Raw genomic sequence first — 27,893 nt, forward strand, 5'->3', positions numbered from 1 at the left:
TATTTGGGAAGAAAATTTGATTCATTGCGGGTTTTCTATATTTATTCTTGGCTCGCGCATTTGGTCGGAAAAAATTCTGTTGACGATTGTTTTCGACAAGAATAAGCGGAAAGTTACGGTCACTGATTTAAAGGGATTAAAAGTGAAGTGTGAACAGAAGTTAAAGAATGGCAAATAAAAAACACGGTCATACACTGGAAGAAAATCAGGTGAGGTTTTTCTTGACACTTTCGCGATACCTTTTTCTATATTTTTTTATAACTTTTAAATTTCAGTGTTGTGGTAGCCAATGAAAATTCTTGAAACTGCGAGAAGCATCCTTAATTATCAAATAGTTGGATTAGCGTAACAAGTAATTAATTTTGCTTGCCAAAATACATTCACAGCTTGAGAGAAGTGGCGGCTAAGTATAACTTGAATAATCGTCAGCAGAGACAAAAGAAAACTAAAAACGAAATGTAAATTTTGGTTACTTTAAACTTTACAGGTTTAGAAGTTATTCATATAAAACATTCCCTGCCCTTAAAGCATAATCAGTTCTAGCATGCATCTCAGGTCATAATCTTGTGAAAAAATTAATTTATATTTACGTAATGCAAAATTTCTCATGTTATTCAGTTTTACAAATTTCGATAAAAGAAACGAGTAGAGTTTGAAATGGATATATGTACTTATTTAAAAGCTAAAACCATATTACAAAAACGCTAGTAGCTAAGATCTCTTTTTAAAGCATATTACTTCCTGGGCGTAAGCTAAAGAAGTATTGTAATGGAGTCCAGTGGACGCCTGGCAACATTTATGTTTTTTCAAAGTTTCATGACTCCTAGACTGCGAAAAAATAGGTCCCCGTTTTCGTTTGTCTGTCGTCTGTTCGAATTTTTATTAGACAGATATTCTCCGAAACTACTCCACCGATATATATTGAGGTGAGAAAATAAAATTTGATTAACGTTAATATAATTATGTACTGAAACAAAGTTAGTTGAGTCAGTTCTAGCTAGAACTTCTTTAACGTTAGTTCGTGTCGTCCCAAAAATTTTAAACAATTCCAAACTGTAAAATTTGTTGAGTTGACTATTGTTCTAAGCCCACGACCTCACCATTATTGTCTCGAAATTAGAGGAATTCGGAAGATAAAAGTTTTGATATTCATTGATAGAATGATACCTTTTACGTGACACTGACCCTTATAGTGTAGGGGAAAGTAGGGAGGAATGGATGGCTTCGTTTCATTTCAGTCATGTAATGCCCTATAGTCATTCGAATGAAGATGGTAATTATTGTAATGACTTTTTATACGTAAGATGCTTGATGTTGAACTTTCTTCCGTTGCGTCATCCGGGCCCGTTTCCGTATGCGGAATAGCTATAAATCCTGCTTTAAGTTGGTGCAAGCGATCGATGTGGGATGTCTACAGCATTGTAGACAAGTGGCTAGACGGTAAATAGACGCAAAAAACTTTAATAAGTTGCAGACAATTTTATCAGTGCTCTTCGAAAACCTACGTAGAAAAATTGGATGGACTTAACTTTATTTATGTCTTAATATGGAAAGTGCCATAGTTAAAAATAACCTGACCAATATTTTAGCGTTTTTATGTAATTAGCGAGTATTACTCTCTAGGTTGGTAGTTTAGGGAGTCTCTTGACCTCACTTGTTGTTTGGTGGTGCAGTGAAAGCACGTGTTTAAAAATTGGCATGTACCTACTAGTAATTTTGTTTGTAATTTTACCATAGGATTTAAAGAAAATTAAATTGCATTCAACGCCATGGTCCCCTTAACGAGTATAATTAGTGAACGATAAGTTTCTGATCCGAAATGTGAAATTTTGACGATTACGTCAACACGTATAATTTTGTGTCCTGGTTGTAAATTCACAGTTGACATTAGGCTTTTTGATGGTTCATGGTTCTAACGCAATTTTACGACACCGTTAAAAAACGCACTGTATAAAAACGTACAAAGAAAAAAAAAGAAATTGCCAGTAAAGTAACTGGAAGCAAATATTCAAGTTATTACCATGGTGTGGTGGCAAATTTAAATTATGGCAGTTGAGAAACCAGCAAATGTGCTAGAGACAACGTAACGAAAGCGGAATTTAAGTTTCTCGTCGTAATCTGTCACCCTTCCTCAATGATTTTACTATATTGACCAGTATAACACACATCATATCCTTATTCCCAAAAAACCTGCCGCATATTATACGCTCCACCTTGGATTGCAAAACAACCAGCCATTGAGCGAATGCGTGAAATGTGTAGCAAAGTTTACAATTGTTCAAAGAAAAAAAATCGCTAGCTTTGACTACAAATCGTGTATTCTGCTGAATGCGCACTAGAATTACCAGAAATGAAGCAAGCAACATTTAATTACGCCACACTTTCACCAATAATTTCAAACAACAGGAATTCATGAGGTTAAATTATGCACTAATTCAAGTTAATAATAATTAAACCACATCCATATTAGTTCATCAAGGTTATATGTTGGATTCAACAAATCCTCATATCACATAATACAAAGCAGAAAGCACATAGGAAAAAAAAATATAAGGCACAATAGAATACACAATACACATTAAATACGGTCAAGATCAAAATAATAATAATTGTTTTAGACTAGTTTTCATGAATGAACTATTATAAATCTCGACTGAGAAGTTTTCAAGTGTGGATAATGTAAAAACTTAAGTAAAAACACCCAAAACTTTTAGATATCGTGGTAACCCAAACATCCCGCTAAAATTTGACATGTGAACAAAATTTTAGAACCCTATTTATTTCAGTTAAGTTCAAATTCTATGTGTTTCTAATTTATAATGATGATTGAACGAGTATTAAAATTACTTAAATGAATTATAGTGAACCAAGAGTTATAAGGTTATATGGCCATCATAAAAGTAGTTGACCGTAAATAAATACCCCCTTTGTGTGGTTCGCACTAAGCTTACCGGTTGGCAATAAATCATCTTCTAAACATTTCTTGCTCATATTTAACAGGGCCGGCTTTCAAAGCGAGTGGTTATTTCGGAACCCTCAGCGGCTGCAGGTAGTAAAGAAATAGTGGAGTGGTGGATTTTCATATTTAGTGAAAGCCGCCCCTGAACGAAACCACAAGAGCCGGTCGAGCTGCAGTGGACACGTTATTTACGACCCTAAAACCTTTTCTATTGTAAACAACTTAACTTCGACACAATGGGATGACTTTATGATGGCCATATAACCTTATAGCTCTTGGTTCACTATACGCTAGACTCAAAAATTTCAACCAATAAAAAATTTACATGATGTTAAATTACGTCACACTTTATCAACAATTTTAAACAACAAATAATTTACATGATGTTAAATTATGCTACATTTTAGCAACAATTTTAAACAACAAAGAGTTACACGATGTTAAATCATGTGTTATTTCAAGTTCATTAAATCACATTTATAGATTAGCTCATGGACCGAAACTCCCACATCACATACAAAAAATTACATATTGAATACGATTAAATTCATAATCAGCTAGTCTCGGAAACGCTAGATTTTAGGGTGGTGCCGTCGAGAATAAATGTTCAATTCAAGACGCAAAATATTATTAGACCTGCAAGAGAACAATTAGACTTGAAACAAACTCTTAAATCTGTAAGAAAATATTAAAGAATTTTTCGAGTCCACGAGGGTATGAAACTTCACAACAATTCAGATTAGGAAAACATTAATAATAATCAATTGTGGGGGAATTTGTGATGTCATCGCCATCGATATAATTAATTTTTTTGTAAACAACTGCTATTTTGTGAAACTTCAAAATAAATTTAAATGACCCTTAATTTTCACCTGGTACCGTTACACCAGGAGTCCCCACCAAAATAGCAAACAGCAAGTGAGAGCATATTCTCTACATTGCTAACCGCAACCGCCCCCTTTAGCGAACTACCAACTTAAAGATTGACATTCACTAATTCCCTAGGACGGGCTACCACCCTAGCAACACATCGTTGCCTATCTTCAACAATTTTCTTAAATTATTTTTCAAATTTAAATTATTCAAATGCAGTTTCGCGGCTTTGTTTTTTTCCCTCAGCGCGAAATTTGAATTTAAATTGGGACACCACAATACATGGTTTTACCTTAGATCATATAATAAATAGATACCACACGCCGTGTTCTTTCCCTAGGAGCGCCTGTGACGACATCCTCCTGTCACACGTCTCTCTTGTGCATGGAGGGATTACAATGAAGCTATCCTTGCCTGATCACTATTTGAATTTTGCGCGCCTAAATTTTAGGAAGTATGTCTGAACTAACTTCGTACGAAAGATGTTGACAGCTTGATTTTATAAATAATTCACAGTAGATAACGAAAGGAATAGTAAATTATTGGGAAGAAATTGTGATCCTTTATGATTACATCACTTAAAATAGGATCTTTGTTCTAAATTCTAAAATTGTTTTTTGTACAACAACTCGAAAGAGAGGTTAGAAGAAACATCTGTCAAAAGCGATTTGTTGTGCTGGTGCGATACAAGGATGGAAGTGAAATAGACAGATACAGATAAATGCATATAACAAAGATGAAGATGTGGTGATCACACAAGGATAGCATTATACTACTCCCCTTGACGTAGAAAACGACAACAGATAGCTTCATGTCTAGTCACAGCTTTCAGTTTGAGTATTGGTATCTATTTATTATATGATCTAAGGGTTTTACACGTATTTTACAGTCGATTCATGACGCAATTTTGTTTAACTCATTTTGATCTAAGTAATAATTTGAATTAATACATAATTTGATATTATGTAAATTCTTTGTTGCTTAAAATTCTGGATAGGGTGTTGGCATAATTAAATTATGCACGGGACCGCATGGCGGAAGTAGAGTGATGAGCCTAGAACCAAATGGAGAATTTTTTGTCCCATTGTCATTGTTAATGTGAATATTAATCTACAATTCCGGTCTCCAGAAGTACTGAGTAAAAATCTAGTCGGTGTATTTTTCGTCAACCTATCACACACATCCCAAAAATATATAAATTAAAATTCTCCTCCTTATTCCAACACTATTTTATTTACAGCATATGCAATTTAACACTATTTACAATTTTTATTTGAAATGGCACCATTACTTTTTAGGAACTGAATAATTTGATCCGACTTCGACATATCCAATGGGGTTTCGTCATACGTGGTAACCGAGTTTATATTAGACCCTTGTCTCACCAACAAGTGTACCATATCAAGACATCCTTCTTCGCAGCTCAAGTGTATTGGTTTTTCTCCGAGGTTATTAGCTGCATTTATATCAGCTCCTTTGGCGATCAAGAAGCCAAAAATGGAATTATTTCTACTACGACACGCCGAGTGAATGGGTAAGTTTCCATTATCATTTACATGATTGACATTGGCTCCATTTTGTATTAATATCATGACAATCTCAATACTGTTAATTGGACAAGGACTGTAAGTAGGGCTGCGTCCACGCATCTCTTGCAAATTGCTTTGACATCTTAATAGTGAACTGGCGACGTCATCTCTTCTACTCACAGCTATGTGAAGTGGTGTGTTGTTAAAATTGTCGGTTAAATTAACATCGGCGTTATTGTCAAGCAATAGTGTGACGATCTCAGGCGTTATGGCAACATGTAGGGGTGTCCTCCCTATACTGTTTCTAGCGTTTACGTCAGCTTTATTATCAATTAAACACTGAACACTTTTTGTCAAGCCGAGTTTTGATGAGATATATAATAAGGTCCCTCCGTACCAGAAATCGTCATATAAATCAACATCGACATTTTTCTCGTTTATTAAAAACCGAAGAATATCCACTTGTTGGGTTTCAATCGCTATCAACACAACATTTGCAACGTTGATATGTGAATAGTTGTTGATAAAATATTTGACGCTGTCGCAATATCCTAACGCACACAGTATTAATGTCCATTCAGGGATGTCGTCATAGCACTTGTCTGCTAAATATTTGAGACAGTTCAAGGAGTTATTATCTGCAGCTAGATTTCCCAAACTTCCGCAAGAGGAGATACTGATGTGGGGAATGTTTTTGATAATAAAAAACACTTTAACAAAATCCATAATCACACAGTGACATATAACACAACATATTCTTTCCACGTCGTCGTAGTCTTCAAACTGTACTTCATGTCGCAATAATTTGATATATAAACCTAAACGGCGAGATTCGTATGCATAATCGAGCGCGGTAAATTTATACAAGTTGTCTGGAGTTGTAGAATCACAAACTTCACAAACAGTATTTAGGGCTTGATCGCACCACGGAATATCAGTCGCTGCGAACGAGTACTCATCAATTTGATATCCATTTGGCGTCTTCTGAACATTAATACTTTCAAATTTTTCACCCCAAGTACATAGCACATGAAGTACGTTTCTTCCTGCTTGATCTTTACGAGCAACTTCGTCCTTGGTACATTTTAAGAGTAGGTCTACATTTTTGTAAAGCACAGCCACATGTGCTGGACAATTTTTAGCCAACAGCAAATCAAAGAAAAATCTCACATTATTGTACTTGTCGTTACAAAGAAAGTCAGGCAATGTTACAACTGCGTCACGATTTTTCACCAAAAAGCAAGCTGCAAAGTACTCAGCGAATGACCTATGAATAAACTCGACTCGATTATTCTCTTTAACCTCCATAATTCCAATCCGATCTCCATTAAGAAAAACAGTATTAATGCCAACAAAAGCAAAATTTTTGACAGCCACTCTTTCGTAAAGCTCAATTTGTTGTCGTTTGAAAGCTGCGTTTCTCTCAGTGACAAGGTCATTCCCGCAAACAATATTTTCTTTTTCCATGCAGTAAATGTTGAATTTTTCGTCGACGAAATGTTCATAGAGGTCGACAACTGAGAAAATTTTTTCGGTCTTGGTTTTATAAATCGCTCGATCTTTATGAAACAATTCTGTCAAAAGATAAATCAGTAAGGGAGTCCCCAGAATGTCGTTAGTTGGCAGTAGGTGGATGTTCGTTTTGATTTTCTGGAAAATACCACCTAAATCGACTTCCGAACACTGAAGACGTTGTTCGATGTATCTTTTTTGATCGTCATGGTTAAATCTGATTAGTCTTCTTGACAAAACGTTGAACCGTGTTTCAAGAAGTTGTTCTACGTTGTTACGTGATGTTATCCATTGTTTCGCGCTTGTCTGAGACAGTTCTTCAATTAAGTCCAAAATATTTGATAAATTTTGGGAGGAAACTTCATCCAAGCCGTCCCATATATACTGAACCCGTTTCTGTTTTAATAAAATCTCGACAATTTTTCTTACTGAAGTATCCATTTCAGACAGAATGCGTTCAATGAAGATCGTTTTGTTCGTAAAATAACCGCAGTGGTTTCGTGTGTCGACTAGAATTGTCCAACATGTAGGTGAAGTGTTATTTTTGATACTTTTCATTAGTGTGGTTTTACCCATTCCAGGTCCGGCACATACAATATCAATTTTGTTGTCATCTTGGCAGTGCATTAAATCTAATTCTGACACATAACCCGTTCGAAGAAATTTCTTGTATTTTCTAATGCCACCTTTGCTTCTTATCCACTCCAGATATTGCCCATTTAATCTAAAGTGGTGATATTCGCGTTTACCTTTATTTAGGTTACAGATTTCGTCAAACTGTTCTTTGGTATATTCCTTGTCAGTGACAAAGATGACTTTCCCATTGCAAAATTCCCAGTTTTCTTCTTCAACCTCGTAAAAGCTGTCACTGTTCATGGTCTGGTATTTCATCCACGTACATCTCTTGTAGCTGGTAATGATGACGAAAGCTTCACCTGATAAACCAAAATTTATTCCATCTAGAACTTCCGAGTCAAAAAGATGTCTAGACAAAGATCTACTAATGTATGGAAAAGGCAAAATTTCTAGTTCCTCTATGTGCCAAACAGAGTCTACCATTTTGATAAGATCATCGGTTGCAATATGTTCAATAAGTTTAGCCTCCCTGAACACATTCTCCAAGCTGATATCGCATTTTCCTTGTAGGGAACATCTGAAGGTTGTTACAACATCGGCTAATAATCTAGCATCGAGATTTGACACTTTTGTTCCTTCGGAGTCATCCAGTATTACGAAATTTAAGTCAGGGCACAAATTTATTGCTTTGACTAGAACAGGATTTTGTGTGACAATGAGTGGACAGTTGCCCATGAGCCATAACAATATAGAGATATTATTATCTATGGAGATATGGTACAACCGTGACAATTTTGTTAGTAGAGGCTTGGCCGATTCAGATTCTAAATCACTCCAAAGTGTGACTAAGACATTTTCTGTACATTTAACAAACGAAATAGTGTGGCAGTTCATGATAATGTTTCTTAGTAGGTTCATGTGAGGGGTTATGTTGCTCCCGTTGATGATGAGTGGGTGGTACAATTCTGATAATAAAATCAGAGTTATTTTCGTTTGTACCAAACGTTTACATAATTTCACCATTTTGCCCTCTAAATTACTCCACTCTGTAACAAAATCGATGAATTTTTTAAACGAGTAGTCATGGCAGTTAAATTTTTGGTGAAAATAGTCCTCAATATTTTTCCTAATACCATCAACGTCTGTCTGATTTGTCAGTAAGAAAAAGTTGTCAAAAAACGCATCTGGTGGTTCAGAAGCCAGCTTAAAACAACGTCCCGAATTTAGTGTACTATTTTCCACTTGTTGTATGATTAAATTAAAATTACTAGTTTTAATGTTCCTGTCGATCTCCAATCCTTCAGAAATGTCAAATTTTCGATTAGTATAAAGAAGTATTTTATAATCGGAGATTTTTGATTTTTTGAAATCTGCGTGATATTTCTCTATGCTAAAGTTTCCTTTCTGTTCTGTTAAACTATTTTTCGTCAAAATCCGTGCATCATTCGAATACTTGACTTGCATGGCATATTTATCTATTTTACCGTTAACGAATTCGATTTCTATAACGATATCGTCGAAGAGTCCAAAGTTGTCATCGTTCGACCATACTTTAAAGTCTTTCACCTTGTCATCATTTATGAAAGATAATATTAATTCAGCTATTATTAGGTTTTCATAGTCGCTTCCTTTGTTCGTTGTCCCTTTTCTTTTACGGAATAGCTATAAAAGAAAGAAATGATCAAAAATAAAACGAATTAGTTAGCTGTGATATCAAATGTATACGGGAAATTCAAAACAATGTCAACTAAGTTACGGTAAATTGGGAGCAGTAGTACCAGCTAAACCTTGACAGGCAGCGCCAACTTTAGTTTTTTAATTTTTAAGTCATTATCTTTAGCGATATCCGTTGTAGCATAAATTATCGTAGTCATATCACCAAAGATAAGATATTTTAGAGAACATTTGGGGCCACGCAAGTACCGGTCTGAGTATTGTAATAAATGTTCTGTAATTTATGTTGTTTATACATGTTAGTATATATATAGTAAACAAATATACTCACTAAAGTGGGATCTTCAAGAATCTGCATCTTTAACAGGCTGGTGCTGGATGTTATGTTTAACTACATCTGGAAGTAATGTTATCTATTATATGTCTATTGGGCGCATATGGTACATTTGTGTTCTGTTCTGTTTGGATTTTCAGAACGAAAAAGGAATTATTTTTAAAATTATGCACTAATTGGGTAATCTAGTATTTGCTTAGATACCAACTTTAACAAATAATGATACCTACTTTGAAAAGGGTCTTGTTTAACAATTTCCTATTATATCTTTACTTTACATGCGAAAAACTAACAGTAAACAGTCAAAACGCTTTGTAAAAGTTTTAAAAATTTGTTGGTTAGAAAAAACAAAACGTAGCAATATTACCTCGATTGTAAATCAACTATCCAGAGGACATATGTTAACATGACATATTTTATTGAACCTACTTATATTAAAACTAACTTATTTTTACTGGATCATGTTTTCTTTCACTTAAACATACTTTTTCAGGGATTATAGCTAATCAGACTGGGTAATTCCTGCGATCTGAACGATGACCTCGTATGTATTACTCACATTACTTGTATAAATAAAAATGCGCAAAAACAACAAATTACAATATAGGCAACTAATTTTACACATGTAGATCTAAATAAAGACTACCACTAATAACTAAAATATTTAACCAGTGGTTTAACAATAATATACGAACCATATAACATTTATGTATACTCAGACATTTTTTTAACTCTGCTCTGAAATGATGAAAGTAAGTAAGGGCTTAATTCCTTTTATCTTCAGTTTTAAAAAACGTGCATCAATGCCTGCATCAACGCATTGGAAGTATGCAACTAATGTTACTTCATAAAAAAATAAATGTCAACTCGTTTGAATTATCGTCGCAAAATATTTTACAAAAATGTAAACTAAACGAATATACGAGCTCACGGTGCGGTGTTCACGTCGTGCTCCGAGTTTCTGAGTGTTTTTCTAAGTTTACCTTTGATTTATATTTAACAAAAGTGCATATTCAGGGAGAGTTCTCCACTTTACCTGGTTTATAATAGTCGGTGATCCACACCTCATCCCAATCTGGTGAGAACTTTCCATTTTAATTACCAATTTATCGTATATCTTCTTTCGGTGTTGTCGTTATCTACCAAGCCGCAGTAGTTTTTTGGTGTTCGTTGGGCCAGCGGTCAAAAAAAAAAATCGCTTGCCAAAAAAAAGAGTATACTTTTTCTTAATTTCCATCATTCGACAATTCTTTCAAATCTAAGGTACCATGTTACCTCTTTGCGTGTCATAGCGCTATCAAAACTCGTCTATCTTCAGCCTATTTATCCTGCTCAGGTACATGCGAAAAGCGTTTTCACTTTAAATGTGTAGATGTACCCGAAAGCCTGCAAAATTAGCTGGAATCTGTTCCAGGTCTCAACTGGAAATGTTCGGATTGTTTAAAAAAATGTTTTAGTTTTGATTCCGATTGTCTGAACGCGTTTCTCGGGAAAAAATTCGAGGAAATGGTTAGCAATCTGAAAGAAGTTTTCTCCGACTTAAAGACTGATCTGATTAAAAACGCCGAACGTCAGATAAAAGATACATTCATGGAGCCGGAACTTGTAACTTCATTCTCCTCGATATTAAAAAAGAAAACGAAACCAGCTGTCATAATTGAACCTAAGAATCCGGAACAAAACTTCGCCCAAACGAAAACCGACACTGCTTCTACCATCGATCCTGCTAATGAAAAAATCCAGATTGCAAAAATGAAAAGTACAGAAAACGGCGGTATGTTGGTTGGGTGTTTATCTTCGGATCAAAACTTGAGATTCAAATCAGTTGGCTCAACAATTTTAAATTTCTGGGTAACGAAGAAAAAACGGTCTACGTACCAAGCTCTACTGCAAGTCGATAAAAAATCGTATGGCAGATTAATGGCAGCTGGCGGACTCTTTACCGGGTACGGTTACTGTATGGCTTTTGACGGACTAGATGCTAACCGCTGTTTCAATTGCAACAATTTTGGCCATACGTCCCGCGTGTGCAAGAAGAAAATTTCCTGTACAAAAAGCAGCTGTGAGCATAAACTAAGTGCCTGCGTAGCCGAAAACTTGAAATGTATAAACTGCATTCGAATATCTATCAAAGAAGGCAAACAATTTGACACAAGTCACGTGGTCTGGGATCATTCTTGTCCTGTTTACAAGTCAGCTCTTGAGAAACTCAAATCTGGCATTTTTTCAACATAGCAACCAGTACGTAGGTCTTCTGGCCATGTCGAAACATGGTATCATGATCGAAACAAAATCGCGCAATATTCGGTGATGTACACCAAACTTGACCCTCTTACTCTATATATACAAGAAAAAAATCCTGCCTGCATTCTGCTAACTGAAACATGGCTGTCTCCCGTTGTCCCAGACTCTTTGATTGGTTTAAACGACTACATCCTCTATCGTACGGATCGTACTTCGCGTGGTGGAGGAGTCTATGCCTTGTTAAATAGAACAATTTTCAAACAGTTTTCAGTTACAAGCTGCAGTAAAAACTACGGCAACATAGAACTGATACGCGTAACCTGTGTATCCAGCTGCCAAAGCTTTTCAATGGTATATATCTATCGACCACCTGGAACCTCTGTAGTCGAAGATCAACTTCTCGCCAGGACCTGACGGTTTATCTCCTCTTGTACTCAAAAAATGTGCTAGTTGGATTGCTGGTCCTTTATCCCACATGATGACTCTTTCGTTTCAGAACTCAGTTCTTCTCCCCGATCGCCCGATTGGAAATTTATGTACACCATATGCCATAGTACATGGGAGTGATGAAATGTTATTATTACGAACTTTAAAGAGATTCCAAAATTTTTTGGGTTGTTTTTTCAAAGTGATATTGCTCAAATAACAGGTATATGTTTCTTTAACTTTTTTCTTAACTCAGCTCTTAAAATTTTCATAAGAAGATTTATATTTTAACTTTATCAAGGTAATTGTTTGTTTATTGTACCAAACAAGAAAATTGCATTCAATTTTTCTTAAAATAACTGAAGAGCTCCATCTACATATCTTATATTCTCCACAAAATTGAAATTAACTGTTGGCTCAGAATAAAGAGATAAAAAGGCTGCTCTTTTAAAATTATAAGTCACGATTATTGTTGAAGTGAATACATTTTGATCGCTGATTCTCACAAGGAAAACATAACATGTAAAGACGGATGATACACATGCTCCTAGTACTGCTGGATCTTCGGCTCGTATGAGGTTGAAATTACCACATACAAGGTTTACTATACGATCATCTGTATAGAGGATGTTGTTATACTGAGTAAGTTTAAAAAAATCGCTAATATTTCATAGATTCCTTACTTTTTCATAAATCTGAGTGGATTGCAAAAATTCTGGAGTATTAAAGTCTCCTATAATAATAAGTGTTGAGTTGTACAGACAATGTAGAGCCAAAAGGCATTCAACGAACATCATGCATTCATTTATAGAACATTTCGGTGGAATATAAACCAAGATACCCATAGAAAGAAAATTTGCTAGGCAGTTTATAATGCAATACAAGCAGATCTACTCAATCTATATCCAAACTTACGAACAATATGACATAATCCAAGCAGACATGATTTTATAATATACATACACATATCTTTATTTTAATTTATAAGGGTTGTCATAAAAAATTAAAATTCGCGAAATAAAATCTTTTTAACTACTATAAAATAACGTTCCGGACCGGATTTGGCCTTCTTTAAGTGAACCACCAAGTAGCAATCGGAGTTACAAACTCCATTCCAATTGTGTTTTTGTGTCTGATGTTCAATGAGTTGTTGTTTTTCTTATTTCTTCTAGAACGTGTTCGCATTTTTTTCTTTTAATTTATTGTTATTACTGTAGTACCACGACTACCACAGTAATCCTTGCATTTTATATACTGTGACGCGTCTCAAATAATTTATTTTAAAGAAAGAAAATTTCGAATAAGTTATTAGTGTTAGAAAAAATCTTGCAGACAACTCTCGTTCTTGTATTAGAAATTTTGTTAGATTACGTAAAACTACAAATATTTAGCTAAGGTGTAACTGCAAAAATACTTAAAAGTTACTACTTTTATACTATAAAAATTCATAAACAAATGATTATCATAAAAAAAAGAAAAACTCAGCGCAATTTTCAAACCTTCTTAATATTTACTTGTGACTTTCAAACTAAGTGGTTCTACAATTTCGTTTGTAGATCTCGACTAGGTATGTTAAAAAATACAACTTCGGACCTGTCCTTTTTTATTTCGTTTATAAATAATCAATGTCAAATGCATCATAATGTTTTCTCGAATTAGTTATCAAAAATTTGCTCCACTGGAACCTTAGCTAGCAAATTATTGAACAAAGCCGCAAAGACTTGTCCAAAAGCATCTTCGTAACTAGCCTTCACATCCTCAAAAACTTCCTTCCAGTTTTCGTTCATAACTCGCAAAACATTATCGCCTAACACTTTACTCGTATCACCATTGAACAAATTTTCCAAATTGAACGTAATCCGTCCTGGCTCCATCGTAATTTTCGTACTTACAACTTTAAAATGCGTCTTATTCTTTTTTTCGTACTCTTCAAAGTGAAAAGTGAAGGTTTCATTCAGGTCATCTACAAAAAAATATTTTTATATCCGTTTTTATTTAATTTTTCTTTGACGTACGTAGTGTTATTGAACCTGGACCTTTTCCAAAAATCGGCAATAACAAAATTCTGCCGCTGATTTCATAATAAAACTCCATTTTATTCAAGGGGGTTGTGCAACCAACAAAAATCGTCCTTTTCTCGAAATCGATTCTAAAAACAGGTTTGGAGAAATTTTCAGCAATAATAATAATTGTACTTACTCAGCTTTGGGGCAGTTAATTTTATCAAAACCCCACACTGTCACATTTTTGTACTTTTGCTGGAAGGACACGGTGCCCTGTCCAGCTTCGATGGTCAGCGCTGGAATTTGCAACGGGTGCAGACTTGGCAGACCTACTTCTTTGTATCATTTGTTTAAATTTCTAACTGCGTCTTCGATAGCGTTGCTTAAGCAAACGTTGAAGCCGTTTTCATTTCTGTTGCATTTTTTAATTGTGGGCGCTAAAAATCCCTGATTGTTAGCAGACATGTGAACTCATGAAAAAGTATAAAGGACTTACGTAATCGTGCGCTGTGACAAATTGTTGTTATTAGAACACAAGCAAAAAACACAAAATTCTTCATTTTTTAAAGATAATTGTCCTGCGTCCAGAACATCTGTTGCCAGGTATTCTGGACGCAGTTGGAATATGTTTGGTTGGATCGGTATGTGCAACTGATTCGAATTTAGGGTGAAATTACTTGTTGCAGTCATTAAATGTTCATCAATCGTAATTGTCTACATATTCAAATGAATGTGGTTGTGAAAAGTTTTCTCTTACATGACTTAAATCGTTGTCATTTTCTAGTCTAATTTGATATTTTCTAGTTACTAATGTTTACTTCAAAAAGAAATTATTTTAAAATAACTAAAAACAAAAGTTAAAAGGTTGTCAAGTGAAATCAACAAAATACTACACTTCCAGGATACATATTTTTAAAAGAACCCAATTTTTCTCTTAGAATCTATCCTACATTTGATAAATCGTTAATTAGCATTTTTTCCAAAAACTTGATGATGTTAAAATTTTTTTAATTAAAATGCGGCAAAAGCAAGGTGCTCAAATAATTATTGATTAATATCTAAATATGTGACGTGGTCGGAAACATTACTTTTTTTAATTTCATTTTTTCTTTTCATTTTAGACATTACATATTATGTCCTAGTTTTCTTTCGATATTTGTCTGTTTGCACTTCTATTTTTAATCTTTTTTAATATTCAATTCTTGCATTGTTTAATTCTAAAAGAAACAAACCTAATTTATTAGCTGGCATTGTGACAACTTCCATTCCATTTCTGAACTCGCGAAGTGAGGTTTTTAGTTATCTGCGCATTCTCTATTTATATATAAAAAAACACCGTGAACATATTGAAAATTAATTAAAATATTGAAAATTTTTGTATTTTTAAAATTTCCATCTTTTACAGCTGCGCAAATTATTATTTTTACAAGCAGCGATCGGCGAGCCTTTGAAATGGCATCAAATTTTTAAATTTTTTTATCTTGAGTAGCTAGTTTGTTTTTGAAATGTTAAAAAATATTTGGGATCTAAAAATAAGTATAGTCTTCTGCCGAAAATTTGATTGCATTTTGTTGATTATTTCCCACAAAAAAAAATTATCCAATCTAATGATTTATATTTTCGTATGACGACCAATTAGAATTGCAAGTTGCAATCGTGGAAAATGATCTGATTTGACATTTAGTTGAAAATGATAAATAATAAAAAAAAAAGATTTTTATTTACAAAAGATAGGTTTCATTTTTGAAAGGTATAGTTAGTAGGGAGCACGGAATAATGCATGCATTAATTAATTATTATCTGATCTCACCTCTCAAAACACTATTACCTTTCATATTAAGTATATTCTTACCAAGCCCTGGATCTCTTCTCATTTTCTAAAACAAGCTAAAATAAAAAAAAACGTTGTGGAACAAATTTAAGGTTTCTGGCTCGCAATATGACTGTGATCAACATCAATCGGCCAATCTTTTGGCTGACTTCTTCCAAAGTGTGTTCACTTCTGAACCTCATGCCAATCTACCTCCTTGTTTATCACCCCATAAAAACTGTTTCTTTCGAATATTGATTTTACCGAAGAACTGGTTCTTGCAGAGTTAATCAAAATTTCTGAAAAAGCTCGCCCGGACCTGACGGTTTATCTCCTCTTGTACTCAAAAAATGTGCTAGTTGGATTGCTGGTCCTTTATCCCACATTATGACTCTTTCGTTTCAGAACTCAGTTCTTCCCCCAATATGGCTCCACACCCATATATAAGAAAGACGATAAAACGATAGCAGAAAATTATAGACCTATCAGCCTTACTTCCATATGCAGCAAAGTTATGGAAAGAATCATATGGAATCAAATGTTTCGATTTTTAAACGATCAAAGCATACTTTCTGTTAATCAACATGGGTTCCTATCAAGAAGATCTACCGTTACTTGCTTGCTTCAGTGTCTTAACATGTAGACGATATCTTTGGATCAAAATAAAGCGATCGATATTATTTACTTAGACTTTGAAAAGGTTTTTGATCGCGTTCCTCACCGTCGGCCTGTAAGAAAGTTAGATAATGTCGGAATCAGAGGTCTCTTACTCCAGTGGATTGAAGCTTTTCTGAGAGGACGTAGCTTTAGAGTAAGAGTGGGTTCTTGTTATTCTTCCAACCGGGAAGTGCTTTCAGGTGTCCCTCAAGGATCGGTGTTGGGCCCGATACTGTTTCTTGTGTACATATCCGACTGTTTTTATTTATTCTGTCTTTGTTAAAATCACCTCATGCTTTTTATGCTGATGACGGCAGATTGTTGAACAACCCCTTAACATCCGCCCAAATAATTCAAAGCGATTTGCTTACAGCACGCAACTGGACGTCCACCTGGTTAATGCCCTTGAACAACAAAAAATGTGTCGTTTTCCGTCTGGGATAACCCAAACTCCCAAACATACCGTACACTCTTGATAACCATGTCCTACAATCCGTTAATCAGATCAAGGACCTAGGCGTACTATTAGACAACAATTTATCGTAACAATACAGTCAAGTATTTATCTAATACAAAAAGCATTTGTAAGTCCAACGGAAGAATTATCCAAAACTTTACTTGTCTCCTACATACGTCCCATTTTAGAGTATGCAAGTGTAATCTGGTCACCGAGCTTAATTGGAAACAAACAATTACTAGAAAAAGTGCAGCGTCGCTATTTAAAAACTGTACAAACTTTAAAGGATAAACCTTACGATGCTAGACTTTCTTCACTTAAACTTCCTTCTTTGGAAAAACGTCGTATCATTGTGTGCACCTACAACATTCTTACGTGCCAATTTGGTGTAGATCTTTCGAATATTTTTTAATTATCTGCTGCCTATCATCTTCGCGGTCACTCAATGAAGTTGAATCATGAAAAGTACAAGACCAGGTGGCGTCAAAATTTTCTATCAAACAGAGTTTTCAACGTATGAAACAGTTTAGATTCAGATCTCATCGAGTCAAGTAGCACTGCCTCCTTTAAAAATAAACTATACAACCACTTGATGGATCTTTGAAAAAAAAAAGTATGTACATACAGATGTTCCAGTCGTCGTTCGAGTGCCCCCTTAATAGATATGGTAGTGAATAACAGCTCCCAGTACAGGGTTCCTCGCGTCGAGCATAATAGGCTCCAGCCTCTGCTCTATGACTTCAATAATAATAATAATAATAATAATAATAAACAATACTCCATGTCTTGAATATAAACACCACTAAAGAAATCGAACAAATTATGTTTTGACTGACGAAAATCTTCGTTTCCTAGCGTCAAAGAAGTCACATTCAGCGGACACGTTTGAAGTTTTTACCACGCCAAGGCGGACACAAGTAAATTCGTGTCTAAACTTGCATTTCTCGGCGAAATGAGTTTATTTTTTGTTTTTGAGATGTGTTTTGTTCATTTTATTAGAATGAATGATGTATGTTTTTATTTAATAAAGCAATATACACTTTTTTCAACCCAAAGCTTTTAAACATCTCGGAAAATAAAGGAGAGGGGAGTGGAAACAATTTTAGTACCGATGCGTTTTCTCCGTTGAATGATTAAATTTTGATTCTGAACATTTTTTCGCAGAGTGCTTATTTTTCGAGATATTGGAAAGTTTCAGATTTAAAAAAGCCACCCTGTATATGTATTTTAAAACCTTTTACGTAATTTGTTATTATATGTGCAAAAAAATGTAAATTGTGTCTGCCCTGGCGTCTTGCAGTAAGCTAGTAAGCAAGAAATTGAAATTTTCACAGGCGCCGAGGCGGACACATGTGGCGGACACGTCATATAACTGGACAATAGTGGTTCTTATTAGAAAACCACATACGGCAAATTACGCACATTGCCAACTACAACGCTTAATTCAGTGTACGCTCAGTGTAAAAAACAAGTTACAGCGGACACCGGTGTCCGCCGCGGTGTAGTGAAAGAGGAAATGAACAGACACCGGTGTCCGCCTTGCCAGCGAATGTGTTAACAGTACAACGGTGCGATTGTGATGTGTTGAATTTGCAATAAATTTGAACAAATTTCCGCTTGATGAATATATTTCTCAAATTTGAAATAACTCAACAGGATACAGCCCAAATACTGAGTTACCAAACCCATATCACAGAAAAGAAGTAAGAAAAACAAAAAACAACAAAAAAAAGACTAATAAAGACAGTAAAGAGAAAGTTATCCGTTACTAATGGACAGTAAGACGAGGAAATTTCATATCTGAGGGTTTGCAGTAAAATATGTACATATATCAGTATCGTGCTTCTTATTCTAGAATAATGACTTTTAAAGGTCTAGGCAGAACTATTGCACAATCTTTTATTAAGACGGAAGGAATCAGATCTGGACCCGCTGTTATATTTAGTTTTAGTTTCTTTAGCGCCAGTAACACCGTTATTTTGTCTACTGATTTGATACCAAAGTGACTGACGTTGAGTCCATCATTATTGTCAAGACTAGCCGATGGTCGATCAGATGCACGCAGTCCCAAAAAAATTCGCAAAAGCATCAACAATAGATTGGAGATTATCAAATTTATGTTCACCATATGCCACAATATGTACACGTGATATGAGTGATGAAATTATTACGAGCTTTAAAGAAATTCCAATTTTTTTTTGGTTGTTTTTTCAAAGTGGTGCTATTGCTCAAATAACAAGTATATATTTCTTTAACTTTTTTCTTAACTCGGCTCGTAGCACCTTAAAATTTTCATAAGAAGATTTATATTTTAACTTTATCAACGTAATTGTTTGTTTATTGTACCAAACAGGAAAATGGCTGAAGGGGTTTGCTTTTGAGATACCCATTTTTTGAAAATTCCATTCAATTTTTCTTACAATAACTGAACAGCTACATCTACATATTTTATATTCTTCACAAAATTGAAATTAACTGTTGGCTCACAATAAAGAGATAAAAAGGTTGCTCTTTTAAACTTATAGTGACGATTATTGTTGAAGTGAATACATTTTGATCGCTGATTCTCACAAGGAAAACATAACATGTAAAGACGGATGTTACACATCCTCCAATACTACTGGATCTTTGGTTTAGTATTCGATCATCTGTATAGAGGATATTATTATACTGAGTAAGTTTAAAAAAATCTCTAATATTTCATAGATTGCTTAATTTATCATCATCAATCAGAGTGGACTACAAAAATTCTGGAGTATTAAAGTCTCCTACAATAATAAGTTTTGAGTTGTACAGACAATGTAGAGCCAAAAGGCATTCAACAAACATCATGCATTCATTTATAGAACATCTCGGTGGAATATAAACCATAGAAAGAAAATTTGCTAGGCTGTTTATAATGCAATACAAGCAGATCTACTCAATCTATATCAAAACTTACGAACAATATGACATAATCCAAGCACAAATGATTTTATTATATACATAGTACATACACATATCTTTATTTTAATTTATAAGGGTTGCCATAAAGAAATAAAATTCGCGAAATCAAATCTTGTAATTTTTCGAAATAATGTTCGAAAAATTTTTAACTGCTCTTATAAAACAACGTTCGAGACTGGATTTGGCCTTCTTTAAATCAACCACCAAGTAGCAATCGGAGTTACAAATCCATTCCAATTGTTGTTGTTTTTCTTATTTCTTCTAGAACGTGTTCGCAATTTTTTTTTAATTTATTGTTATTATTATAGTACCACAACTACCACGGTAATCCTTGCATTTCATATACTGTGATGCGTCTCAAATAATTTATTTTAAAGAAAGAAAATTTCGGATAAGTTATTACTATTAGTGTTAGAAAAAATCTTGCAGACAACTCTCGTTCTTATATTAGAAATTTTGTTAGATTACGTAAAACTACAAATATTTAGCTAAGGTGTAAGTTTACTGCAAAAATAGTCAAAAGTTACTACTTTTATACTATAAAAAATCATAAACAAATGATTATCATAAAAAAAAGAAAAACTCAGCGCAATTGTCAACCTTTCTTAATATTTACTTGTGAGCTTGTGACTTTCAAACTAAGTGGTCCTACAATTTCGTCTGTAGATTCTCGACTGGGTGTGTTAAAAAACAAACAACTTCGGGCCTGTCCTTTTTTATTTCGTTTATAAATAATCAATGTCAAATACATCATAATGTTTCCTCGAATTAGTTATCAAAAATTTGCTCCACTGGAACCTTAGCTAGCAAATTATTGAACAAAGCCGCAAAGACTTGTCCAAAAGCATCTTCGTAACTAGCCTTTACATCCTCAAAAACTTCCTTCCAGTTTTCATTCATAACTCGCAAAACATTATCGCCTAACACTTTATCACCATTGAACAAATTTTCCAAATTGAACGTAATCCGTCCTGGCTCCATCGTAATTTTCGTACTTACAACTTTAAAATGCGTCTTATTCTTTTTTTCGTACTCTTCAAAGTGAAAAGTGAAGGTTTCATTCAGGTTCTCTACAAACAAATATTTTTATATTCGTTTTTATTCAATTTTTTTTACGTACCTAGAGTTATTGAACCTGGACCTTTTCCGAAAATCGGCAATAACAAAATTCTTCCGCTGATTGCGTAATAAAACTCCATTTTATTCAAGGGGGTTGTGCAACCAACAACAATCGTCCTTTTCTCGAAATCGATTCTAAAAACAGGTTTGGAGAACTTTTCAACAATAATAATTGTACTTACTCAGCTTTGGGGCAATTAATTTTATCAAAACCCCACACTGTCACATTTTTGTACTTTTGCTGGAAGGCCACGGTTCCCTGTCCAGCTTCGATCGTCAGTGCTGGAATTTGCAACGGATTCAGACTTGGCAGACCTACTTCTTTGTATGGTTTGTTTAAATTTCTAACTGCGTCTTCGATAGCGTTGCTTAAGCAAACATTGAAGCCGTTTTCATTTCTGTTGCATTTTTTAAATGTGGGGGCTAAAAATCCCTGATTGTTAGGAGACGTGAACTCATGAAAAAGTATAAAGGACTTACGCAATCGTGCGCTGTGGCAAACTGTTGTTATTAGAACACAAGCAAAAAACACAAAATTCTTCATTTTTTTAAGGTAAACTAAATTCTGTTGCCAGGTATTCTGGACGCAGTTGGAATACGTTTGGTTGGATCGGTATGTGCAACTGATTCGAATTTAGGGAAAAATTACTTGTTGCAGTCATTAAATGTTCATCAATCGTAATTGTCTACATATTTAAATGACTGGTTGTGAAAAGTTTTCTCTTACATGACTTAAATTGTTATCATTTTCTAGTCTAATTTGATATTTTCTAATTACTAATGTTTCCTTCAAAAATAAATTATTTTAAAATAACTAAAAACAAAAGTTAAAAGGTTGTCAAGTGAAATCAACAAAATACTACACTTCCAGGACACATATTTTTAAAAGAACCCAATTTTTCTCTTAGAACCTATCTTACATTTGATAAATCGTTAATTAGCATTTCTACCAAAAATTTGATGATGTTAAATTTTTTTTAAGTAAAATGCGGCAAAAGCAAGGCGCTCAAATGATTATTGATTAATATCTAAATATGTGACGTGGTCAGAAACGTTATTTTTTTTAATTTCCTTTTTTCCTTTCATTTTAGACATTACATATTATGTCCTAGTTTTCTTTCGATATTTGTCTGTTTGCATTTCTATTTTTAATCTTTTTTAATATTCATTTCGTTATTTACGTTTATTGTGTGACGTTCTTAACTATTATGGTCTCATTTTTTTTTTAGTAAGTAAAATCGAATCACATCTGTGGAGTTATAATTAGATCATTAATTAATAGTGAATTAGGTTCTAATCTTGACTGGACTTCTTGCATTGTTTAATTCTAAAAGAAATGAACCTAATTTATTAGCTGGCAATGTGACAACTTCCATTCCATTTCTGAACTCGCGAAGTCAGGTTTTTAGTTATCTGCGCATTCTCTATTTATATATAAAAAAAAATGTGGACATATTGAAAATTAATTAAAACGTTGACAATTTTTGTATTTTTAAAATTTTGATTATTTCCTGCAAAAAATTGATCCAGTCAAATCATTTATATTTTCGTATGACAACCAATTAGAATTGAGTTTCAACGATAATTTTACACTAGCGCAAATTATCGATAAGTTGCAATCGTGGAAAATTATCAGATTTGGCATTTACTTGAAAATGATAAATAATAAAAAAAAAGATTTATTTACAAAAGGTAGGTTTCATTTTTGAAGGGTATAGTTGGGAGCACGGAATAATGCATGCGTTAATTTTCCTAGCTTCATTAATGATGGATATACAGAGGCCAAAATTCCACTTTTGTTCTATACCAGTAAATATTAGAAACGTAATAGTTTACCCATAAGAAAAACAGTCAAAGTCAACTGTAAATTTCTCAAACAGTTTTCTAATGTTATATAATCTCATTATGTTATAAAATTCGATGCGGGATCGCGGGTCGTTTCATTTTTTTTTTGTTGTCAGTATGATTTTATCATTACTTGATAAACTACCACTTATTGATTCCTGTCTTGTCTGAAGGGCGATCAGCGAGAGCTTGATGAGTTTGTCGTATTTCCTGTACCTGAAACTTCATTTCAATGTAGCAAACATTCCTATTTCTACACAAAGTAGTATTTGTTTTAGGGATTTTAAACAGATAACTCCCGCTCTCTTAGAAAACGATTACCTGGAAATATATAATAAAAACACAAGCAATAAATTAAAACATTTTCTCTGAAAGTAGGGTTAACTTTAGTGAACTGCGCATTATTGACTGGAATGGCTCCAGTCTGGTTCTTGCCTGACATTTTAGAGTTATGCTGCTTTATCGAGAATGAATCTTTATTAAAACCCTCCTGGTGAGGTTAGTGTAATATTATTTATATATTGTAAAGAATAAGTATTAGAACAAATGGGGCAACTTAAATCAACTACCAGGTTAGAATTAAGCATAATTACTTTAAAATTACGAGATAATTTGTGATTTTAGTGTGAGTACACAAACAGAAGGATCTATAGTAAGTAACAATATTGTTGTAAATCGTACCTCTAAATGTAGTGGATAATATTAGTTTCAGTTGTATTACTTAAGTTTCTTCCTTGTCATAGTTTCCTAGACTTTAAAGAAAGAAGAGGATCAAAATATCTTTGCTCCATTAGAACTTAGAGGTTCAAGGTATTAGGTACGAATATACAAAATGAATAAACTCTGATTCTCTTTGGCTTGAATTAAAAAAAGAAAAACAAACAAACTAATGATAATAACACATCAAAACAGACGCTCAAGTAAGTAAATTCAGCTATAAATAAAATCATAACCTGATAACAAAACTATCTTCGTCGTTGAGTAACATACCTATATATTCCTTCATAAGTATTTTGATGGCTAAAGCTGATTCGGGATATCAATGTAATAACACAAGCAGTGACATAGTAAAAAAAAGTACATGAATCAAAATTTATACGGCGCGAAACATTATTTTTAACAGAAAGAATAATAATTTTTGGAAGAGGCCCTGCTGTAGTTAAAAAATAATAATTCAAGAGCGTCGAATAACTTAACTTTTGAGACTTAAAAAAAAATCAGAGCAACACTAAGTGGTCCATTGTCCTCTATTCTACAAAGTTTTGTTCTAATGTGCCTCATAAAGTGCTGGATATTTAGATCAAATGCCTACCTACTGTGGCACACCATACCAAAATTTTATCTTCAAATTTTATTTCGCTTCCGCATAAAATCCCTCATTAACCTTCGTTTCTGAATGGGATAATTTGAAATATTTTTCATCATTCATGATGATCCCTTTGTCCCAAAACCTATACGTTATGTTGTGCTAATTTGCACTACTGCATTTCAAGATTAGATAATAACACTTGTATTTGTCTATTGTATCTTGTCGTGAAACTGAAGAAGAAAAAGCTATTAGAATTAACAGAGGAAAGTTACTTTCTTGTCTGTTGTGGTATACTTTTGTATTTAATTTAACAAGGTTGCACTATTTAATATGTAGTTAAAATTAAATATTGTTACGATGTACCCAACAATTTATTTCTTAATAGCTCGCGTTGTACACTAACTTTTACAATGATTATGTACAGAATAACTCCGTGGTCCACTCGACTTGCTGACTTAACATTCGCTGGACTCGCGGTTCGACTGAATTCCCCGCTCCCGACGGTGGCCTCTATTTAAACTCGTATTCCCTTCTCGATGTTTCCTAATCGAGGTCTTTCTGGAATCCATCGCGACTTCCGTTTCTAGGCCTTTCCTTAGCGAACGCCGCTTCGAGCGTTTTTCTGGACGCCGCAATCGAGACTTCCGGTAATCCGGGGCGGCGTCTGGGTTTATTTCGTAACAATATTCTGTGTAAATACATATTCGTACTAATCTTGTTATTTTTTGCAGACAAAGTGCGCTATGGTTCCAGATTTTATCCTTACAGAAGATGAAGTTTTAGTAGATGTAATAATTATCCCAGAACAGCAGATTTTATGCCAAGCCGAACAGGTTGTTACCCAACAACCCAGAAAAAATGATAAATTAAGTGAAGGCAACTGTTGTATTTACTACACCTGTGACAGTAGGGACTACATATTGAATCTTTGTTGTAATTTCCACAGTGGATGTTGTAACTGCGATTGTGGAAAGTGTGGTGACTGCGACTGCGACTGCGACTGTGGAAAGTGTGGTGATTGCGACTGCGACTGTGATTGTGACTGTGATTGCGACTGTGAATAATTGTAAAGGTTTTTTAATTCGGTAATAAACCAACACAGAGTTTCAAAAAAGTTCATTTTCATTTAAAATTCTTGCCTACGTGTAACTATTGCAAAGTAAACTGAAGTTTTGGCGGACTTTTAGTAAAAAAGTTTGATGACAATTCACACAAGCATTTTTTAATTGTGCACAGGGTGTTTTTGAGAGGTATGTAAAAAAAGAAACGGGAAATTCGACATGAGAAGCACAGATCATAAACTCAAAATCACCTTAATAAAAAATGTTCTTTCGTTTTTGAAGTAAAATTCGCTAAAAAACTACTTATCACAATTTTGTGTGTGCTACTGATTTATGGCAATTCGTTGGTTGTTAAAAAAAAATTGCGGCGGGCTAATTTTACTTTCAAGGTAAAAAATGTGAATCGTAGTTCAACAGAAAGTTTCAGGTGAACAATTTTTGATGTTCTTTTTCCAAAGTTCTTTCAAAAAGGATTTATAAAAAGAAAGCAAGGTTGTAGTAAAAATGCTAAAATGATGAACATGCTCCGTCGGACCGAGCCCGTATTTCTGTTTTCTAAATTAGGCAACCCACAATGCAAACACTATGGAGAGAGTTAGACAGCTGTCAATCACTAGGCAGGTAAGCTGATCGACCGTTTGGGACCTTCATAAAAGTTTATTTATTAGAAGAAAAGATTAAAGAGATACAAGTCTCACGACTACAGACGAGATTTTAAGAAAAATGCGTCAAATCCTGTCTCTGCTCATAGTACGTACCATGTTTTTCAGAAAAAGGCGGGAAGAGCAAGTATTAATTATTAATGACTATACAGGGTCGCTAGAACCGGTTAAATATCTTGAGAACCAATTGTACAAATCAACTGAAATTAGGTATAAGGGTTACACTACCATAAAATTCAAGCATTTCTGAATAGTTTTTTTTTCTGAACTAGCTCTTACCACGTGTGTACATTCACAAAACCATAATCAGACTGACGCTCCGCCATGCCGTCCTCTGTCTAACCACCAACCCTCTAACTAAAATCCCTAGCGCTACTAATTGTCCAACTATCCAGCAAGCGTTACCGTGCACCTGGTTGCCTATGTTTAACGATTTTTTTTTAATGAAATTTTTGTTTCTTTCTCAAATTCAAATTATTCAAATGTGATTTTGCGCTGCTATTAATTTCAGCGCGAAAATTTTGATTTAAATTCGGTCATGACAAGATCAAAAATATTTATTTACGAAAGTAAATTTAACTTAGCTTAAGTTAAGGAAATGATTCCACTTTATAAGTTGTCCTACAGGTCGTTTTCGGAGTGAGTGGCGCATGCCGGTGTCAGGAATTGGTCGAATTAAGAATAGACAATATTGAAAATGTTAAATCCGGTTTACTCGTAACGATTCCTCATTACCGTTATGGGGAAAAATATTTTAATATTTACTAGAAATATATAGCTCTTGGACAAAAACATTTTTATGAACTTCGATTTTTCGTTAAATACTTAAATGGAAAGTGTCAGCGACAAGTAGTTGGGACTCACAAAATTAGCGATGCTCTACGAGAAGTAGCTAAATTTTTAAAACTGGAAAATCCCAATGAATATAACGGAGATTGTTTACGTCGCACGTCTGTCAGTCTCCTTGTAGATGCTGGATGTTATATATCTCTCAAGAGACACGGAGGGTGGAAATCGAATAGTGTAGCGTGTACATAGACGAATCAGTGAAACACAAGGAACATTGGACGCGAACATTTTTTTGGTTAGATGAAGCGAGTACAAGTGGAGTGATTCCTCAAAAACCACCGAAGAGAGTAACGAAGTAAATATTACCAAAGACGTAACTGACAATGAAATAGCAGCAACATTGACAAACATTGTTAACACTGCTATTACAAGGGATAATATTGACGGCAAATCGTTAATCCAATTTTCTGAAAGTTGTTCTAATTTTACATTTAATATCAATTTTAAAATTTAGAAATTATGTAATCTGTTTAATTATTAACAAAGACAACGTTATTAATATTTTCAAAATCGACGAAAAAATATAGTTTGAGATTAATTATCATTTGTTTTAAATCCTAGGACTAAAAGTAAATGTTGCCTTAGTAACGCAAGTGTTTTTTCTTAATTACAAAAACGTCTACTTTTAGTGTTGAAATTGTCATTCAAAGTGTTATGCTTTACGACGGCTGGAGAAAAACACATTTTTCCCATTATTTAAAAAAAGATAGATTTTTTTAAATCGGACACTTAATTTGAGAGACAAAATGCGGAGGGGGCAATTTTTTTTTTTTAGAGAGATATATACAATGAAAACAGTTTTATATGGGTGTCTGAGATGGCTGATTTATTAATTTTTATTTTTGCATACCTTTTAAAAACGCCTCGTATTGAAATTATTTGCTCTGATTTGTTTATGTTTTTCTAAACATTATTGTTACATTTTTTTTGTAAAAATTTGTATATTATTGTTTAGACTAAAATTACTTACAAGTTGCCGTAAAGTATGGTTAGCTTGGTCTCCATATTTTATTTCAACGATTTTACTTTAAAGGTATCTTTAATGTAA

At 33.9% G+C, this 27,893-nt stretch overlaps 2 protein-coding genes across 7 annotated transcripts; one reads left to right on the top strand and one right to left on the bottom strand.

Moving 5' to 3' along the window:
* Positions 1–16: 16 nt before the first annotated feature.
* On the top strand, positions 17–27,802 carry LOC135139154 (chorion class high-cysteine HCB protein 13-like). 3 transcript variants are annotated; one of them, XR_010282128.1, is made up of 4 exons: positions 17–209; positions 276–458; positions 5,131–5,366; positions 25,005–27,802. XR_010282128.1 is itself a non-coding variant. In XM_064069279.1 (3 exons), exons 1-3 carry the CDS (start codon positions 23,511–23,513, stop codon positions 25,335–25,337), a joined length of 387 nt encoding a protein of 128 aa, XP_063925349.1. In that variant the 5' UTR covers positions 23,205–23,510; the 3' UTR covers positions 25,338–27,802. The 3 variants fall into 3 exon arrangements, 1 of the variants encoding a protein (XP_063925349.1); XR_010282129.1 differs by having other exon boundaries at positions 276–352; XM_064069279.1 differs by lacking the exons at positions 17–209; positions 276–458; positions 5,131–5,366 and adding exons at positions 23,205–23,536; positions 23,589–23,616.
* Positions 5,046–10,002, bottom strand: LOC135139151 (uncharacterized). Of its 4 annotated transcripts, none has more exons than XM_064069274.1 (3): positions 9,887–10,002; positions 9,455–9,520; positions 5,046–9,111 (listed from the first exon to the last, which is right to left on the bottom strand). In XM_064069274.1, the coding sequence occupies exons 2-3, from the start codon at positions 9,479–9,481 to the stop codon at positions 5,089–5,091; spliced, it is 4,050 nt and encodes a 1,349-aa protein (XP_063925344.1). In that variant the 5' UTR covers positions 9,482–9,520; positions 9,887–10,002; the 3' UTR covers positions 5,046–5,088. The 4 variants fall into 4 exon arrangements, with proteins under 4 accessions (XP_063925344.1, XP_063925343.1, XP_063925345.1 ...); XM_064069273.1 differs by having other exon boundaries at positions 9,825–10,002; XM_064069275.1 differs by having other exon boundaries at positions 9,903–10,000.
* Positions 27,803–27,893: the final 91 nt, after the last annotated feature.

This window comes from Zophobas morio, unplaced genomic scaffold, assembly GCF_036711695.1.
Source record: "Zophobas morio isolate AGI-343-1 ecotype UQ-CSIRO unplaced genomic scaffold, CSIRO_AGI_Zmor_V1 ptg000030l, whole genome shotgun sequence".
In the NCBI taxonomy this organism is placed as follows: domain Eukaryota; kingdom Metazoa; phylum Arthropoda; class Insecta; order Coleoptera; family Tenebrionidae; genus Zophobas; species Zophobas morio.

What these genes read in the sequence shown, in the direction of transcription:
- LOC135139151 (XM_064069274.1), bottom strand. Translation starts at nt 9,481, where the DNA reads ATGCAGATTCTTGAAGATCCCACTTTA. An exon ending in TTCTTGAAGATCCCACTTTA is followed by an intron (nt 9,112 to 9,454) that starts GTGAGTATATTT and finishes TTTCTTTTATAG; the next exon opens with CTATTCCGTAAAAGAAAAGG.
- LOC135139154 (XM_064069279.1), top strand. Translation starts at nt 23,511, where the DNA reads ATGGGGCAACTTAAATCAACTACCAG. An exon ending in CAACTTAAATCAACTACCAG is followed by an intron (nt 23,537 to 23,588) that starts GTTAGAATTAAG and finishes TTGTGATTTTAG; the next exon opens with TGTGAGTACACAAACAGAAG. An exon ending in CACAAACAGAAGGATCTATA is followed by an intron (nt 23,617 to 25,004) that starts GTAAGTAACAAT and finishes TATTTTTTGCAG; the next exon opens with ACAAAGTGCGCTATGGTTCC.